Below are 17,418 nucleotides of genomic sequence, written 5' to 3' on the forward strand. Positions count from 1 at the left end.
GTTACCTGGGTGGGCCCAGTTAAACCACAAGCATTCTTAAAAGTAGAAGAGGAAAGCAAAAGAAAATGTGACTGCAGAAGGGGAACAGAGATACACTATGTTGAAGATGGAGAAAGGGGGCCATGAGGCAAAAAATGTGGGTGGCCTCTAGAAGCTAGAAAGGGCAAAGAAACACATTTTCACCTAGAACCTCCAGGAAGCAATGCAGCCCTGCTGACACCTTCATTTTAGCCCAGTGAGACCCAATGAAGGCCTCTGATCTTATAGAACTAGAAGACAATACATTTGTGTTGTTTAAGCCACTAAGTTTGTGGCAGTTTGTGACATGCAGCAATAGAAAACTAATATACCCCCTAAAATCAAGAATCGGGCAAAGATGTCCTCTCTCACCACTCCTATTCAACATCATAGCACAAGTCCTAAACATTGCAATAAGGAAAAAAAATTAAAAGGCATGTAGATTAGAAAGAAATAATTAAAACTGTCCATATTTGTAGGTGACATGATTATTTGTGTAGAGAATCCCAAAGAATCTATACCCCCCTGACAAAGCTCGTAGAACTAATAAGTAAATTTAGAATGGTCATAGGATAAAAGGTAAATATACAGAAGCCAATTTTATTTCCATATATCAGCAATGAACAATTGAATATACCATTTCAAATAGCACATGTACCCCCATCCCCCCCCCCAAAAAAAAAACCAGAAAACAATTCATACTTGGGTATAAATCAAGTAAGATATGTACAGGATCTATATGCTGAAAAATAAATTAAGATTATATTGTGTTCATGGAACCAAAAACTAAGTATTGCTAAGATGTGACTTCTTCACAATTTGATCTATAGATACAACACAATCCTAACCAAAATTCTAGCACACTTTCCGTAGACATCAACAAGCAGATTATAAAATATACATTAAAGTGCAAAGGAACCAGAATAGCCAAACAAGTTTAAGAACAAAGTTGGAGGACTCACATTAGCAAATTCAAGACTTATTATACAGAACTCAAGGCAACATGGTATTGGCTAGAGGACAGACACGAAGATCAATGGAAACAGACCCACACAAATATGGTCAATTATTTTTGAAAAAGAGAGCAAGGGCAATTCAATAGAGAAAGAATAGTCTTTTCAACAAATGGTCTGGAACAAATGGATGTTCCTATAGAAAAAAATGGATCTCGACACATCCTCACACCTCATATAAAAGTAAACTCAGGAGGGAATTACAGATCTAAATATAAAACTCTAACATAAAATGTAACACTTTTAGAGGAAAACAAAGAAGTCTGTGTGATAATGATTTAGGCAAAGAATTCTTTTTTCCCTTTTTAGTTGACATAAAATTGTAGATATTTATGATACAGTAATACTCTGATATGTGTATACAGTATGTAACGATCAAATTATGGTAACTAGCATATCCATCACCTCAAACTTATCATTTTATTGGGTTGTGAACATTCAAAATCCTCACTTCTAGCTTTGTGAAAAAACACAAAAAGTTGTATTTAACCATATTCACCCTACGGTGCTACAGAACACCAGAACTCATTCTACCAACCTAGATGTTAAGTTTGTGTCCATTAACCAACTTCTCCCCATACTCCCTGTCTCACCTTCCCTTCCCAGGCTCTAATACCCACAATTTTACTCTCTACTTCCATGAGCTCAAAAAATTTTAGCTCCCACACGAGTGAGAACATGTGGTATTTATCTTTCCATGTTTGAGTTATTTTGCATAACCCATATGTCCCCCAAGTTCATCCACATGGCCACAAATTATGAATTTTCATTCTTTTTAGTGGCTTGACAGTATGCCACTATGTATATATACTGCAATTTTCTTTATCCGTTCATATGTTGATGGATATTTAGGTTGATTCCCTATCTTAGCTACTGTGAAGTGATGCAATACTGGTTTCCTTTCTTTTGAATAAATACCCAGTAGTAGGATTGCTGGATCATATAGTGGTTCTTTTATTTTGTGTGTGTTTTTTTTTTCTTTTTTCTTTGCGATGGAGTCTCGTTCCATCATCCAGGCTGGAGTGCAGTGGCGCGATCTCGGCTCACTGCAAGCTCCGCCTCCCAGGTTCACGCCATTCTCCTGCCTCAGCCTCCCGAGTAGCTGGGACTACAGGCACCCGCCACCATGCCTGGCTAAATTTTTGGATTTTTAGTAAAGATGGGGTTTCACCGTGTTAGCCAGGATGGTCTCAATCTCCTGACCTCGTGATCCACCCGCCTTGACCTCCCAAAGTGCTGGGATTACAGGTGTGAGCCACCACGCCCGGCCCTTTTAGTTTTTTTGAGAAACTTCCACCCTGTTTTCCGTAATGGCTGCATTAATGTACATTCTCATCAACATTGAGAAAATTCTAACACAAAGAATTAGAAAGAGTTCACCTGTCTCTGTATCATCAGTGTTTGTTACTTCTTGTCTTTTTGATAATAACCATTCTATCTAATGATATTTCATTGTGGTTTTAATCTGACAATTAGTAATTGTTGAGCTTTTCAAATATATTTCTTGGCCATTTGTAATGTCTTCTTTTGAGAAATGTCTATTCAGACCTTTTGTCCACTTTTTAGTAGGATTTTTTGTTTGTTTGTTTTCCTGTTTGGTTGAGTTCCTTATATATCCTGGTTATTAGTCCCTTGTCAGATCAACAGTTTGTAAATATTCCTCCCATTCTGCAGGTTGTCTCTTCACTCTGTTGTTTCCTTTGCTGTTCAGAAGCTTTTTAGTTTAATATTTGCACTTCACTATTTTTCTTTTTGTTGCTTGTGCTTTTGGAGTCTTAGCCATGAAGTTTTTGCCTAGTCTAATGTCAGGAAGCATTTCTCCCATGTTTTTAGTAGTCTAAGAGTTTGGGGTCTTATGTTTAAGTATTTAATCTACTTGGAGTGGATTTTTGGATATGGTGATAGGTATCTAGTTTCATGCTCTGCACACAGATATCCAGGTTCCCCAATACCATTGACTGAAGAGAGTGTCCTTTCCCCATTGTATGTTCTTGGCACATTTGCTGTAAATAAGTAGATTTATTCTGGGTTCTTTATTCTGTTCCACTGGTCTATGTGTTTTTATATCAATACTATGTTTTGGTTACTACAGCTTTGTAGTATATTTTGAAGTCAGGTAGTGTGATAGCTTCCATGTTGTTCTTTTAGTTCAGGAATGCTTTGGCTATTTGGGCTGTTTTTGGTTCCATAAGAATTTTTTCTTTCTCGACTTTTGAGTTTGAAAATAATGTGTCTTCGAAAGACCTTTTTGGATAAACTGTTTTAGTACATATGAGCTTCCTGTATCTGGATGTATATCTCTCTCTCAAGACATAGGAGGTCTTCAGTGATTATTTTGTTAAATAGGTTCTCTATGCCTTTTCCTATCTTTTCTCCTTGTGGCACTCCCAAAATTGAAATATTTGTTTGCTTTATGATGTCCTGTGTAGACTTTCTTCATCCTTTTTAGTGTGTGTTTGACTGGGTTATTTTAAAAGACCTATCTTAAAGTCCAGAAATTCTTTCTTCTGCTTGAAAGGTTTTTAAGCAGAAATTCTTTCTGCTCGACTGTTTTTTATTAAATTCTTCAGTTCCAGAATTTGTTTCTTAAAATATTTACCTCTTTAATTTCTCATTCAGATCATGAATTGTTTTCCTGATTTATTTGTATTGTCTATCTGTGTTCTGTTGTTTCTTGCTGAGTTTTCTTAAGATCATTATTTTCAATTCCTTTTCAGGCATTTTATTGATTACCTGTTCTTTGAGATCTGTTAGTGGAAAATTATTGTGTTCCTTTGGAGGTATCATGTTTCCTTAGTATTTTATGTTTCTTGTGTCCTTATCTTGTTATCTGTGCAACTGCTGCTTTATCCAATTTTATGGACTGGCTTTTGTAGAGAGAGACTTTTACTGTAGATGTAGCTGTAGTGTTAGCTGGGTAGGGTGCTCTGGATTTGATTCTAGGTGGGTTCAGATGTGTTGTCTCTGTATGATTTCTTTTACTGTCATCAATGGTGGTATTTATGATTCTCTCATGGCATCTATGATTTCTTCAGTGGCTTAGGCTTCGGTTGTCAGTGGAGGCTGTGATAAAGCTTTGCTGAGGATGGGGACATCAGGTTGGCTGGTATGTGGACACAAAGGCCTTTACGGTGGCAGCAGGCCGGGCAGGCCTATCTGCAGGCCTCTGGGTGGCACGTGTGATAGTGAGAGCAAGCTGGTCTTCATGATTCCAGACAGTGGGTGCTGGTAGGCAGGACAAACCAATCCTCAGGCACCCCAGATGATGCGTGTGGACACCAATGGGCCTGTCCATAGGCTCCTAGACGTGTGTAAGTGGGCTGGGCCTATCCAGGCAGAAAATTCATAAATACAATACCACAAACATGATGTACAAAAGGACAAAACTGATAAAATGGGCCTCATCAAAATGGCAACCTTTTGCTCTGCAAAAGATAGATAATGTTAAGAAAATTAGGCTGGGTGCAGTGGCTCACGCTTGTAATCCCAGCACTTTGGGAGGCCAAGGCGGGCGGATCACGAGGTCAGGAGATCGAGACCACAGTGAAACCCCGTCTCTACTAAAAATACAAAAAATCAGCCGGGCGTGGTGGCGGGCGCCTGTAGTCCCAGCTACTCAGAGAGGCTGAGGCAGGAGAATGGCGTGAACCCGGGAGGCGGAGCTTGCAGTGAGCCGAGATCGCGCCACTGCACTCCAGCCTGGGTGACAGAGCGAGACTCCGTCTCAAAAAAAAAAAAAAAGAAAATTAAAGAAAAAGCTGCAGACTGAAAGAAAATACTTGTTCTGACAAAGGATTTGGAAAAAAGGTCACTGAAAACAAAAGAAAACAAATAATAGAAATGAGTAAAAGATCTAAATAGACGTTTCATCAAAGAAAACATATAGATAGCAAATCACATAAAAGTCACTAGTGAGGGTTGGGCACAGTAGCTCACACCTGTAATCCCAGCACTTTGGGAGGCCGAGGCGGGTGGATCATCTGAGGTCAGGAGTTCAAAACCAGCCTGGCCAACATGGCAAAATCCTGTCTCTACTAAAAATACAAAAAATTAGTCAGACATGGTGGCAGGTGCCTGTAATCCTGACTACCCAGGGAGGCTGAGGCATGAGAATCTCTTGAACCCAGGAGGCAGAGGTTGCAGTGAGCCGAGATGGTGCCACTGCACTCCAGCCTGGGTGACAGAGGCAGACTCCGTTTCAAAAAAAAAAAAGTCACTAGTGAAGTGCAAGTTAAAACCGTAAGATATCCATTATACCAGTTCTAGAGCTGGGGGACAAATAATAAACCTGACAATGTCAAGTTTTGGCAAGGATACAAAGCAACTGAACTCTCATACATTCCTGGTGGGAATACAAAATGGTACAGCCATTTTGGAAAACAAATGGACAGTTTATTTAAAAAGTTAAATATACACTTAGTTACATTTCGTGCAACCAGCCTACTCCTAGATATTTACTCATGTTAATGGAAAGTTCATATAAAAACCTTTATGTGTTGATAGTAACTTTATTTCTCTAAAACTGGAAATAACTGGGATGAAATTCAAAGTGAATAAACAAAGCACAGTACATCTATAAAATGGAATTATCTGGGATAAGTCCCAACTACTGATTCATGCAACAAAATCAATAAATCTTAAATGCATTTTGCTAGATGAAGGAACCAGATCTAAAAGGCTACAAATTATAATTTAAGATTCCATTTGCAAGAGATTATGGAATAGACAAAACTATAAGGGTGGAAAACAGTTCATTGGTTTTCAGGGCGTGGGGGAAGCTGACTTCAAAGGGATATAAGAGAATACTTAGTATTATATAACTGTTAGTTAACTAGTATAATTGTTCCATATGGCATTGTGGTGACAGATACATGACACTGCATCTATCAAAACCCATAAAACTATACAGCACAAAGAGTGAACTTATGTATATGCAAATTTAAGGATAAAAACTTAGGGATGTCAGAAAATCCCAGACTGAAGACTGTGACAAATCTAACTGTACTACAATCATATGATATAACCTCATTGAAAGGGGTGGAGAAAAAAGGAGCAGAGTGAAGTAACTTTAGAAAACAGCACTTTCGCTAAATACTATTAGGCCAAAAACAAAAAGAAGTGTATATAAATACTGCACTGTCACTGGTAAACTTGTTTCTCACAATGGTACATATTATCAATTCTTACAAGTTTTCTGTATGTATAGTAGATTTAAACAAACATATAAGCCAAGTTTCTTTCGGAGAAAGAAGTTACAAAAAGGCAAAGAAAAGTCTAAAATGAGCCATGTGGTTAAAGCTTAGAGTCAGATATGTTAGTGTGTATTCCTATTTAAGTATGTAGTTGTCCCTCAGTATCTGTGGGGGATTGGTCCCAGGAACTCTCATGAGTATCAAAATCCACAGATGCTCAAGTCCCTTACATAAAATGGCATTATATTTGCATATAACGTATATGCATCCCCCTATATACTTAAAATCATCTCTAGATTACTTATATTTAATACAATGTAAATACTATGTAAATAGCTGTTATACTAGATTACTTTTTTATTTGTATTATTTTAAAAATTGTTATATTGTTACTTTTTTTTCTTGAATGTGGACTATGGAAAACAGATCCAACCATATATAAAGATACAGAAATAAGAATGTGTGCATATATGAAGGTGTGTGTGTGTGTGTGTATACATTTTTTTTTTTTTTTTTTTTGAGGCAGAGTCTTACTCTGTCACTCAGGCTAGAGTAGTGGTGCCATCTCAGCTCACTGCAACCTCCACCTCCCAGGTTCATGCAATTCTTCTGCCTCAGCCTCCTGAGTAGCTGGGATTACAGGCGTGCACCACCACCTTGGCTAAATTTTCTCTTTTTAGTAGAGACAGGAACCATATTGGCCACCATTTTCTAATAAAGGAACTAGAGATCATTGGAAAAATGGCTCATTCCAAGGCTAGGGAAGGGAAAACACAAGATGAGAACCTGGACAATCTTGTAGTCTCAGAAAGTAAAGATGTGCTTAAAAAGAAAAAAATGGGCATGTCAAAAGGACACAGAAGACACTTATAAAAGATCCCAGTGGCCAAAGCTAGAACAATATGAACAACATAATAAATAACAATAGTATTGGATTATAACTCCCAAAATATGTGTTTGTATTGATAAAATAAATAATGTGGAGCAGAAACAAATCTTGTTTATAGAATTCAGTTGTTAAGTTGTTAAATATATAGAAGGGATGGAGATATACAAAATTCCCCTTAGAATAGCAAATAGTAATAATTACTGTAGACAAGATTTACTGATGAATTCTAAAACTGGTGGGCAACACTTTGAAAAGAATATATCTGCACAGCCTCCAAGTATTTCTTCTAAAATACACCTAATTACTGTGGTGGTTTTAACATATGACCACAAATTCTTTCATATACTCCCTTTTAGGAGGCGGAATTTAATTCTCCTCTCCTTGAATATGGGCTGGACAAAGAGAAAAATGGTAGCTCAACAGTGGAGACACCTGGACAGCACTTTAACCAAGTGATCAAAGTTAACATCGCCAGTTATGTATGTGCTCCCGGATGTGATGTTATGAGAAGGGCACACTATACCTCTGTGGAATTCCTCCCCAAAACCTATTATCTCAATCTATCCATAGAAGACACTGGACAAATACAAACTGAGGGATATTCTAAAAGAAAACAGATCACTACTCTTCAAAAGTGACAAGGCCATCAAAGACAAGGAAACAGAAACTTTCACAGACTGAAGGAGACTATAATTAAATGCAATATGGTACCCAAACTGGATTATGTAAGTAAAAAAACTGGGGAAATAAAATGTATAATTCAGTTAATGGCATTATACCAATGTACTTTTATTTTTGATAAATGTACCCTGGTTATGTAATATACTAAGATTAGAGAAAGCTGGATGAAGGGTATCTGGAACTCTGTAGTACTATTTTTACAACTCCTTTTTAAGTTTAAAATTACTTAAAAATACATTAAAAATGTATATTTACCTTTGTACTGGTTTGAGTAAAAAAACTGACTTTAGAATGTTAACATTTTAGATGGTGAAATTAGAAGTAATTAAATTTTTAGGTAATGTTTCTTAATTTACTTATAATGAACATGTTTTACTTGTGTAATAATAATAAATTTTAAAAAACTGATAGTAATGTACATACTCTTTGGTAACCTGCTTTTGTCCGAGAACATCTTCCCATCTTAATAAAAATACGTCTTTATTTACTCTTAATGGCTAGTTGTATATAGTTGAATGGATATATTTTAATTCATATCAAATACACTTTAATTTTTTTAGAATTTTTCAATTTTTTTACCCTATCCATTTTCTAAGAATCTGCCTATTTATATCCCTCAACTCATTAGTCTTCTGACATTATTTGTTAAAATGTTTGCTACTTTATCTTTTACTTTGCTAAATAGGGGGTTTACAGTTTTATATGGTCAAATCCATTTAACCTTTTCCTTAGTTACTTCTGCCTTTAGGGAATCTGCTTTTAAAACCCCCCTACAATGTAAAGTTACATAAAGGCAAAGGTGATAGATTGTATTACTTTCACAATTTTTCACTTCCTGTAGGAAGAGTTCATTCCCACTCCAGTGACTTTGGGCTTGTCCTTGCCTGTGCTGTGGCTAACAGAGCACGAGTAGACGTAATGTTCACCAAAATCAAGCAAATGCTTTCAAAAGCATTGCCCTTTTCTCAAAGAGGTGCTGCTCTAGCCCAGGATCCTAGACCCAGATGGGCATATGAAGGAGAGCCACAGCAACTGACCTGCAGCTGCCAAAATGTAACAGAAGTGAGGAAGAAATTTTAAGACACTGAGATTCGTGGTTGTTACTGTAGCAACACAAATTAACAGAAGAGCTGTCTACACTTTCTTTTAGAATGTTTACCACTTACCTTCATCTTGAAATAAATGGCAATTTGGATAGTGATGAATTTTTTGGATTACAATCTTTTCCTATCAAACTTTAGTTTAAGATAGGCTGTGTTTGATGTGCATAAGGGAAATTCATCCTAGTGAGCATGCTTAGGAGGAGTGTGCTTCTCTTAACTTTTCCACTGAAATAGCCACACTAGAAGAGGAAACCAAATATGGAGATTCTGGGGGTGCAGCAAAACCACTGCTGGTATAAATTTCTTTTAAACCTCTTATTTTACCTTAAAAATAAAGTTTATTTCTGTCAAATATTTTAGCAAAATGAACATTCAAGGAAAGCACTCCATATTCACCTCCTAAGGCTACACATCCCTAGCATACTGCCATGTGCTCTGGTTTGAGAGGCACAGCAGAAGATGGCTGCATACTGGAATCAGTGAAGTAGCATGTTTACAGTCTTTAGTGCCAGATATGGGTTCAAATTTCAGTTCTACTAATCTCATAAAGTGTGTGACCTTTGGCAAAATATTTGAATTTTCTGATATTTACCTTCTCCTCCTGTAAAGTGAGGATAAGCTTCTACCTCACTGTAGGTAGAATTAATAAAATAATATATACTGGAGCTTAATAAATAGCACTCGGCAGAAAGGTCAAAGCCAGAATATACAGAATTAGGAAGTATCAGCATATAAAGTAATGCCTGAAATACATGGGTATGGATGAGGGTTCAAAGGAAAAATTCGAAAAGTAGTCAGAAAACCAGGTGAAGTAAGCCAAGGAAGAGTTGAGTAATGAGAAGTCAAAAGTGTCAAATACTCCATAGAGTTAAAATTAAATGAAAGAAAATACTAGATTTGCCAAGTGGGAGGGAATTTGTACCTTTTTATAGACATATGAACGGTATGCTAGTCATAGAAGCCAGATTCCAGTGAATGGAGGCTGAAAAAGTAAAAGCAGCAGTAATCTGGTAAGGAAAGGGAAAAGGAACTATGGCAGAATCAATGGGAAGTTTCCTTTTTAAAGAGTAGCGTAACTGTATCTAAGCAAAGTAATGTTATGAAAGAGTCCATGGTAAGTCAAGTAGCTTCCCTGAAGATCTCAGGCAAGCAAAGCCTGGTAGGAACTGTAGTTATGTGTGCCCTGTTCCTAACTTGTTGGTGGCAGTGGTCATAAATCTGAAAGAAAAATAAACAGAAGAAAAAGGAAATTTGGTCTGCCAGTCAATGGGGGGAAACATTTTGTTCCACAGAGCCAAACTACATAGACATAAACAGACATAAACAGAAGTCCTTCTGTTGTTTTTTATAATCAAAAGGATTTATTCTCTGATTCTGCTCCTATGTTTGTTTAGAACTGTTTAGTAAGCAGTGTTGTCTTAAATATTACTATTCAGGCTTTGCTTGAGACTTCTTGATCAGACTTGCTTCTAATTTTAAGTTAAGGGTTTCCTTATAAACATTTTTAAAAACTGAAAAGATTTTAATTTTTATTTACAGATTTTAATTTATATTTTAAAATATATTTGAATTATGAATGCAGCTTTTATGCTTCTCTTTAGTAAAACTTAAATACTCAAAATCACAGATGGATGGGGCACAAATAAAAGTCACTTGAGGGCTGGGCACCATGGCTCATGCCTATAATCCCAGCACTTTGGAAGGCTGAGGAGGGTGGATCACAAGGTCAAGAGTTTGAGACCAGCCTGGCCAAAACAGTGAAATCATGTCTCTAACTAATACAAAAATTAGCCAGACGTGGTGGTGGGTGCCTGTAATCCCAGCTGCTCAGGAGGTTGAGGCAGGAGAATCGCTTGAACCCAGGAGCTGGAGGTTGCAGTGAGCTGAGATCGCACCATTGCACTCCTGCCTGGGCGACAGAGCAAGACTTCATCTCGGGAGAAAAAAAAAAGTCACTTGGCTTGTTTCCAACTCTTTTTCTAATATCCCAGAAAAATCTCTGCCATTTCTCAAGAGTTTAGATATAATTTACTAACATTGTGACAGCTAAGAATATTTTAGGAACAAAAAAGCTGATCTGGGCTGTAAGTGAAATTGCACACACACACAAACTCATTTCAACAGAGCACTACAGTTACAAAGTGCTTTCAAAGGAATTCTCTTACTTGACTTTTACAACAATACTTTGGGTGTGTGCTGGAATCCCATTTTACAAAACTGAGGTACAGAAGGTTAATACCTTCTCCCAAAATGGAGGCATAGGACTAGGACTTGGAAGCCCTGCTTCTTTCACTCTATCAGTGTTTGAAGTATCCTGGGATGAACAGTGAGATACTTTCACCAATTTCAAACTTTTTAAACCTTTACATACCCTTATTTTCATTTTCTTCTGTTTGTCTCAGTCACTTCTATATGAAAGTTCTAAACTAGTATTTAGTAACTTATTTTTATTGTTTTTGATGGCAAAATCATTTACAGCAATATTACTTTCTGAGAATTGCTTTACTAACATTTCATGGATTTTGAATGTAGTATTTTTTGAAGACTATATTTCAAGATTTTTGTCCGTAACATGGTATTCTTAGAATTAACATATTTTTGAAGAATCTTTAGGTGTTAAAATGTTATATTTTGAGTAAAGACATTATTCATTAAAACATGAACGGGCCACCATACATTTAATTTATATCAACTAAATTTAATATAGATAAAATTTAACACACAGTTAACATATATATATGAAACTCTTGATCTTCTTGAACAATACTATACATGAAAAGAAACCGTTTTTAAATAACCTGGCTAACTGGTTGGAGTGCAAACATAGGAAAGTTTGCATTAAATCTCCTGTGGGGAAACTGCATGAAAGAAAACTACTCCATGATCAAAGATTGACCCATAATCATATAGCTATCTTTTAAGTTCAGCTTATCAAATAAAGAAAATTTAGCAAGATCCATTAATTCTGCTGGAAAAAAAAAATCCAATGCAAAGATCCTATTACCAGTAGATGTAAAGATACACATCCAGCAGAATGTGAAGACACACTTAACCCACAACAATCTAAGTAAATGCAGTATTTGTACCTGTTCTTCATTAGACGAACCTCTCTCTTTCGTGCTGCTTCTTCAGCAGGCTGTGTAGGAAGTGCTGGGGAGGATGCCATAACAACTCCAGGGGCAATAGTGCTAGTGGGTGCTGTGCGAATCTGGTATGTTTGTACATCTCCAGAGGCAGCTGAAAAAAACAGTGAGCATGGTGTAAGACAGAAACACTGCAACTTGATTTAATTATGTGTATCAATCATCAATCTAAGCATGTATTTTGGACTAAAAGGGAAACAAAAAAGAAAAGATGGTTCTGGCTAAAGTGTTGAAAGAATCAGCACTCTTTGTGCCACTACTGAGAAATAATTCCCAATGTAATGTATTTATTACAGTAACCTATGTCCGCTGGATCTTATATTTTATTTTTCATTTGAATGCATTTCTATTCTGTTGTTAACATGCTTACCAACCTTAAGTCTAAAAGGTAAGTGGGGCACAGCTTGGATGATCTTCCTAGATATAGTCCTCAATGTCTTCCTTTGATATTGGTAAATTCATATTAAAAAATTTCAAGTAGACTCTTGCCACGACATAAAAACGACCATGATTTTTCATAAAATAGCAAAATGAAAAAGAAAATAAAGCATTATGGTCAACTATTATAAATTTTGAATTAAAACAAAACTAAAAGTATGAAAAAGTGTGTCACTTGATGCCAATTGTATTATCTGAAAACATTGTTTTAATGTAAATGATAATGGCTAAATAAACTGAAGTTTTGTTTTTCTGATTCACCATTTGTAAAAACAAACACAATCACTATTTGTCAAACTGCTTCTAAAAACAGCGTAATAATATGCTCTCCTAAGAATATGGAACCTAATGTTACTTAAAAAAATTTGAAGGTCTTTATAAAATTATTCATATTAATTATTAATATCAATTAAAATGTATGGTTTGAGTGGAAAAGATTTATATACTAAACATGTTACCATCTTCAAACTGACGTTCAGAATTCAAATTCACTGACATCCTGCTTTACAATTTTTGAGTACCTGCATGTAAAGTGAAAAGTTGTTTTACTCTCATCAATAAGCAAAATAGTATCTTTTTCAAATACTCGTTTAATAACAGAATATATTCTGTAAACATTAGGGCTCTTTAAATAAGTTATGACTCTCTCCAGTTGGTGTTTCAGGATTATTCAATTATCCATGGTGAAAGGATACAACTGTCATTACCTAACACAGGCAAAATGTATTATTATTTATAAAAATATTTTCAGAAACAAATTTATTATTATTTCCTCAATCAGCAAATTTCTAACCTGGCATTAACTATATTCTTGAAATATTCAAACGAATCCAAAGAAAAATGGTTAACTGCTATCCATAAAGATTCCTGAAATAAACAGAAAAAAACAATTAAACTAAAAAAAAACAAAAAACAAAAAAGCAATTTCTATAATTTGTCAAGAATTTAACAACTACTTTTTCTCTAAAGAGCAGCAGATTTGCATATTGGTATAAGATCTTGTGGAATATAATGTTTTCATTTGAAACAAAAACTGGGTCAAGTGCAGAGGTATCCCAACACTTTGGGAGCCCGAGAAAGGAGGAATGCTTGAGGCCCGGAGTTCAAGACTAGCCTGGGCAACACAGTGAGACTATGTTTCTAGAATAAAAAAATAATAATAACAAAAACTTATGATGTCAGAAGATTTAAATTTCTTTTGAGAAAAAAAAAAAAAAAAAGGCAGAGAAACAGAATCCTGAACTTCTGAAGACTGTTTTCAGAGATTCAGTGCAACTCTTATTTTACAGATGAAAACAAAACAAAACAAAAACAACAACAACAAAAAACAAAACACTTTTCTGAGGCTCAGAGAAGCTCTTTTACTCAAGGCCTCATAGCAGATCCATGCAGTTAGATATAGAATCCATCTTTTCTAACTCCTGATTTCCTGTCTTTCCTTCTAGCCTATCCTGTTTCTTCTACCCCAAATAGTAAAGATGTTAAAGGTAGATGCAATATTTTTAAAACTGAAAATAGTTGTTTTTATGCCATGACATTTTGGTCCAATTGGAATAATGGAAGAGTTCATGGAAAATACTATCTATATTGAAGAAATGTTAACTACATTTGAATGGTGCTTTGCAATATGATACTTACTTGTTCTGTGAGTTTATAAAATTTTAGTATTTTGAAGAATTTACCACACCTGTGAATTCTGAATTCCCTTACCTTGAACAACAACTTGGTTGCTGGGCACTAAGATCTGCTGTCCATCAGTGGTCTGTGCATACTGTAGAATGGTAGTACCCGGCTGAGTGGCAGCTGCATTGGTCATGGTTAATGTTTGCAGGCCCTGTACCCCATCGGTACCATTGTTAGCCAGTTGTATTGCTCCTCCCTGGGTAATGGCAACTAAAAGCCAATGGATTTTATTGTTACAAGTTTAATACCATATAAGACTTTTAAAACATTACATCCAATGTAGAATAATTTGTAAAATAATCTAGGAGAAGTTACAGCAAATAACATCACCAAGAAGGGTCTGATATACTCAAGTAACTTGCTCCTCAGGAAACCCATATTCAATTTCTACAATAGAAATGCACTCTATGAACTGCATTCTAATTTATAATAATAATGCCTGTTAAAAATTTTTTTAAGTGGAAAAATGTTAAATTCCTTCTGAAGTTATTTGGTTCTGAAGAGGTTCTACTCTGTGATCCTTTCTTTTCTTTTAGCATTAACTACATAATGTTATTAATACTTGTCCCACTAGTAAATAAATTTCTGGAGAGTAGGAATTTTCTTATATACTTTCATACACTTAGCACAGTGGCAGCCATGAAATAGGCAACCAATAAATGGTTGTTTTAACATATAACTAATAAAGCAGTTCATCAGTGCATTCTATTCCTTCTTATAGAAATTCTTTAATGGTATCTAATCTACTCAATGAAACAACTGAAATATCCTATGTAACTTAATTATCAACAGTCTCTCATGGAATTTTAAAATCAGAGCTCACGATCATCATTTAGAAAAAAAAAATCTTTTACTGTCATTTCTAAATTATTTAATACATATCCAAGCATTCTCATATAGAACCCTTTGTTGTTTATGCCCTTATTAGCCACACCTGCCATTCATTTGTTAAACAATAAATCAGTCAACTTTTGCTCATACTAGTAGATATTCACTTTATGAAAAACTAAATCACCTTTATGCTACAGTACATAGAAAAATTTATTTTAAAAATTAGATTATTTATTTGGAAGAAGCATTTTTAGATAGGTGGCAATATCCTCTCTAGACAATTCTCCCTGTAGGGGTCAAGCTTTTCAGAAAGAGAAGGACCAAAAATCACAATATCACATATAAAACTGCAAAACTGATTTTAACTGAGTAAGAAAAAAGTAAACAATGCAGGAAAGTCAACATGTCTGATTAAGCATGTTACTGTCCATTAGAAGGGAATTAGTTTGGGATCAGTTATCTACCAGCTATGGGAAATGATAACATCCTGAGCCATCTGTACATGGAAAATTGATTACTGCCCAATCAAGAAGTAAGAAGAGTTAATGGCTACAGTGTGATTAGTTCAGCAAAATGACACTTGTGAAAATTAAGATGCTGGCATATACACTGGATCTAGTTTAGCTAATCCCAGAGGTTTTACTTATCTTAGGCAGGGCGAAAAATGAGTAACAACTATTCTAAGATTAATTTTGCATGATTACTTGAAAGAATCAGAAGGTTAACAGAAACAAATCACAATTTCTCATTTAGAGTTAATGAGTGAATTCTACTGTATTTAACATACCACTTTCTTCTTGGCTACAGAGCAGTGAACTCAAGGTGGGAAGAAGAAAGCAAAAATAGTAAACCATATATGACAAGACTGGGTTGTAGTTTGAGTTTCATCACTGAACAGTTTTTTGTTTTAATTTTTTTCTTATGAGACAGGGTCTTGTTCTGTCTTCCAGGCTGGAGTGCAGTGGCAAGATCACAGCTCACTGTAGCCTCCAACTGGTAGGCTCAAGTGATCCTCCTGCCTCAGCCTCCCAAGTAGCTAGCACAGGACATCAGGCCCTACTAATTTTCTAAAAACATTTTTTTGTAGAGATAGGGTTTTGCTATGTTGCCCAGGATGATCTTGAACTCCTGGCCTCAAGCAGTCCTCCCACTTTGGCCTCCCCAAATGTTGGGATCACAGATGTGAGCCACTGTGCCCAGCCATCACTAAACTGCTATTTGATTCTGTTATCTCTTCTCTAAAAACAAAAGCATCTGGGTTCTAGCCACTAAGTACAATTGTTCTAAATATCAAATGAGGTCTTGTATAGGAAAATACTTTGGAAACTGAAGTCTAATCCTACCGAACACAGTTTTTCTCTATAATATTTATGTATACCCTTTATTATTCCAAAAAGATTTGAGACAGCTTTCAATAAAACACAATTCATTAAAACAAAAATAAAAAGACAGAAGTAATGGATGTATCCTTAGTTATATAAAACAATTGTAGAAGAAAATCCAGACTAAGAAAAGAATACAATTAAATAGAAAGTTAGCTAAGAATCTGAGTGGCCGGAATAAAGAGGGAAACATCATGAGTCGTAGTTTTATTTAGTGAAACAAAAAAATTCAAGTTCAAAATGACAGATACACATTTTCTACCTAAGAGCAGAATCACTAATAAGATTTTACTATCTGGGACACTGAACCAAGTAACATAAATCTAGTAACAGCATGAATTTAATAAAATAACCAATTTAAGGAAGGAGTGGAAATTCATGCCTCCACCTGGAAGGGTACTTGCGGAGGATATGCTTTAATTTGAAAATTCCACTCTTTTTTTTTTTTTTTTCAGATGGAGTCTCCCTGTCGCCCAGGCTGGAGTGCAGTGGCGCGATCTCGGCTCACTGCAGGCTCCGCCCCCCGGGTTCACGCCATTCTCCTGCCTCAGCCTCCTGAGTAGCTGGGACTACAGGCTGCCACCTCACCTGGCTACTTTTTTGTATTTTTAGTAGAGACAGGGTTTCACTGTGTTAGCCAGGATGGTTGATAATTCCACTCTCAGGATATTTATATAGCATTGTTTGAAACAATAGAAATGTCCTAAATGTTCATCAGCAGGAGAAAGTTTAAATAAGTGCTGTATTTATACAGTGAAACACAATGCAGCTATTAAACAAAATACATAACTGTGTGTTTATACATCTACGGTGAATTCTGACAGTCATATGTTCATTTTATAAGAAATATAAATGTTGCTATATGTATTTATTATATTGCTTTTAATGAAAATCAAGAATAAAATGTTAAATCAGTTCCATCAAAGCCATGTGTGCATATACAGAGAGGACACAGGATAAAAATAATGAACAAAGCTTTAAAAATTTCAAAGTATTAATCTCTTTCTTTTTTTGAGACAGAATCTTGCTCTGTCACCCAGGCTGG

The 17,418-nt window shown here is 35.7% G+C and overlaps 2 protein-coding genes across 15 annotated transcripts in view; one reads left to right on the top strand and one right to left on the bottom strand.

The window, feature by feature from the left end:
• The window catches only part of METTL21A (methyltransferase 21A, HSPA lysine), a 46,188-nt gene extending 37,173 nt beyond the window's left edge, over positions 1-9,015 (top strand). For 3 of the 5 annotated variants that reach the window (XM_058439181.1, XM_032754753.2, XM_058439179.1), the window contains exon 4: positions 7,469-9,015. In XM_058439181.1, coding sequence (XP_058295164.1) covers positions 7,469-7,482 — 14 coding nt within the window. In that variant the 3' untranslated portion in view covers positions 7,483-9,015. The remainder of the gene's footprint in view (positions 1-7,468) is intronic. The other 2 variants (XM_058439170.1, XM_032754752.2) reach the window with 2 other exon arrangements.
• CREB1 (cAMP responsive element binding protein 1) overlaps positions 1-17,418 on the bottom strand; it is a 54,314-nt gene that overhangs the window by 13,965 nt on the left and 22,931 nt on the right. For 7 of the 10 annotated variants that reach the window (XM_058439149.1, XM_032754742.2, XM_058439140.1 and 4 more), the window contains 2 exons: positions 14,188-14,370; positions 11,983-12,133 (listed from right to left, as the gene is read on the bottom strand). In XM_058439149.1, the coding sequence (XP_058295132.1) occupies positions 11,983-12,133; positions 14,188-14,370 (334 nt within the window). The other 3 variants (XR_009213602.1, XM_032754745.2, XM_058439150.1) reach the window with 3 other exon arrangements.

This window comes from Hylobates moloch, unplaced genomic scaffold (genome assembly GCF_009828535.3).
Source record: "Hylobates moloch isolate HMO894 unplaced genomic scaffold, HMol_V3 SCAFFOLD_1, whole genome shotgun sequence".
NCBI classification, from domain to species: domain Eukaryota; kingdom Metazoa; phylum Chordata; class Mammalia; order Primates; family Hylobatidae; genus Hylobates; species Hylobates moloch.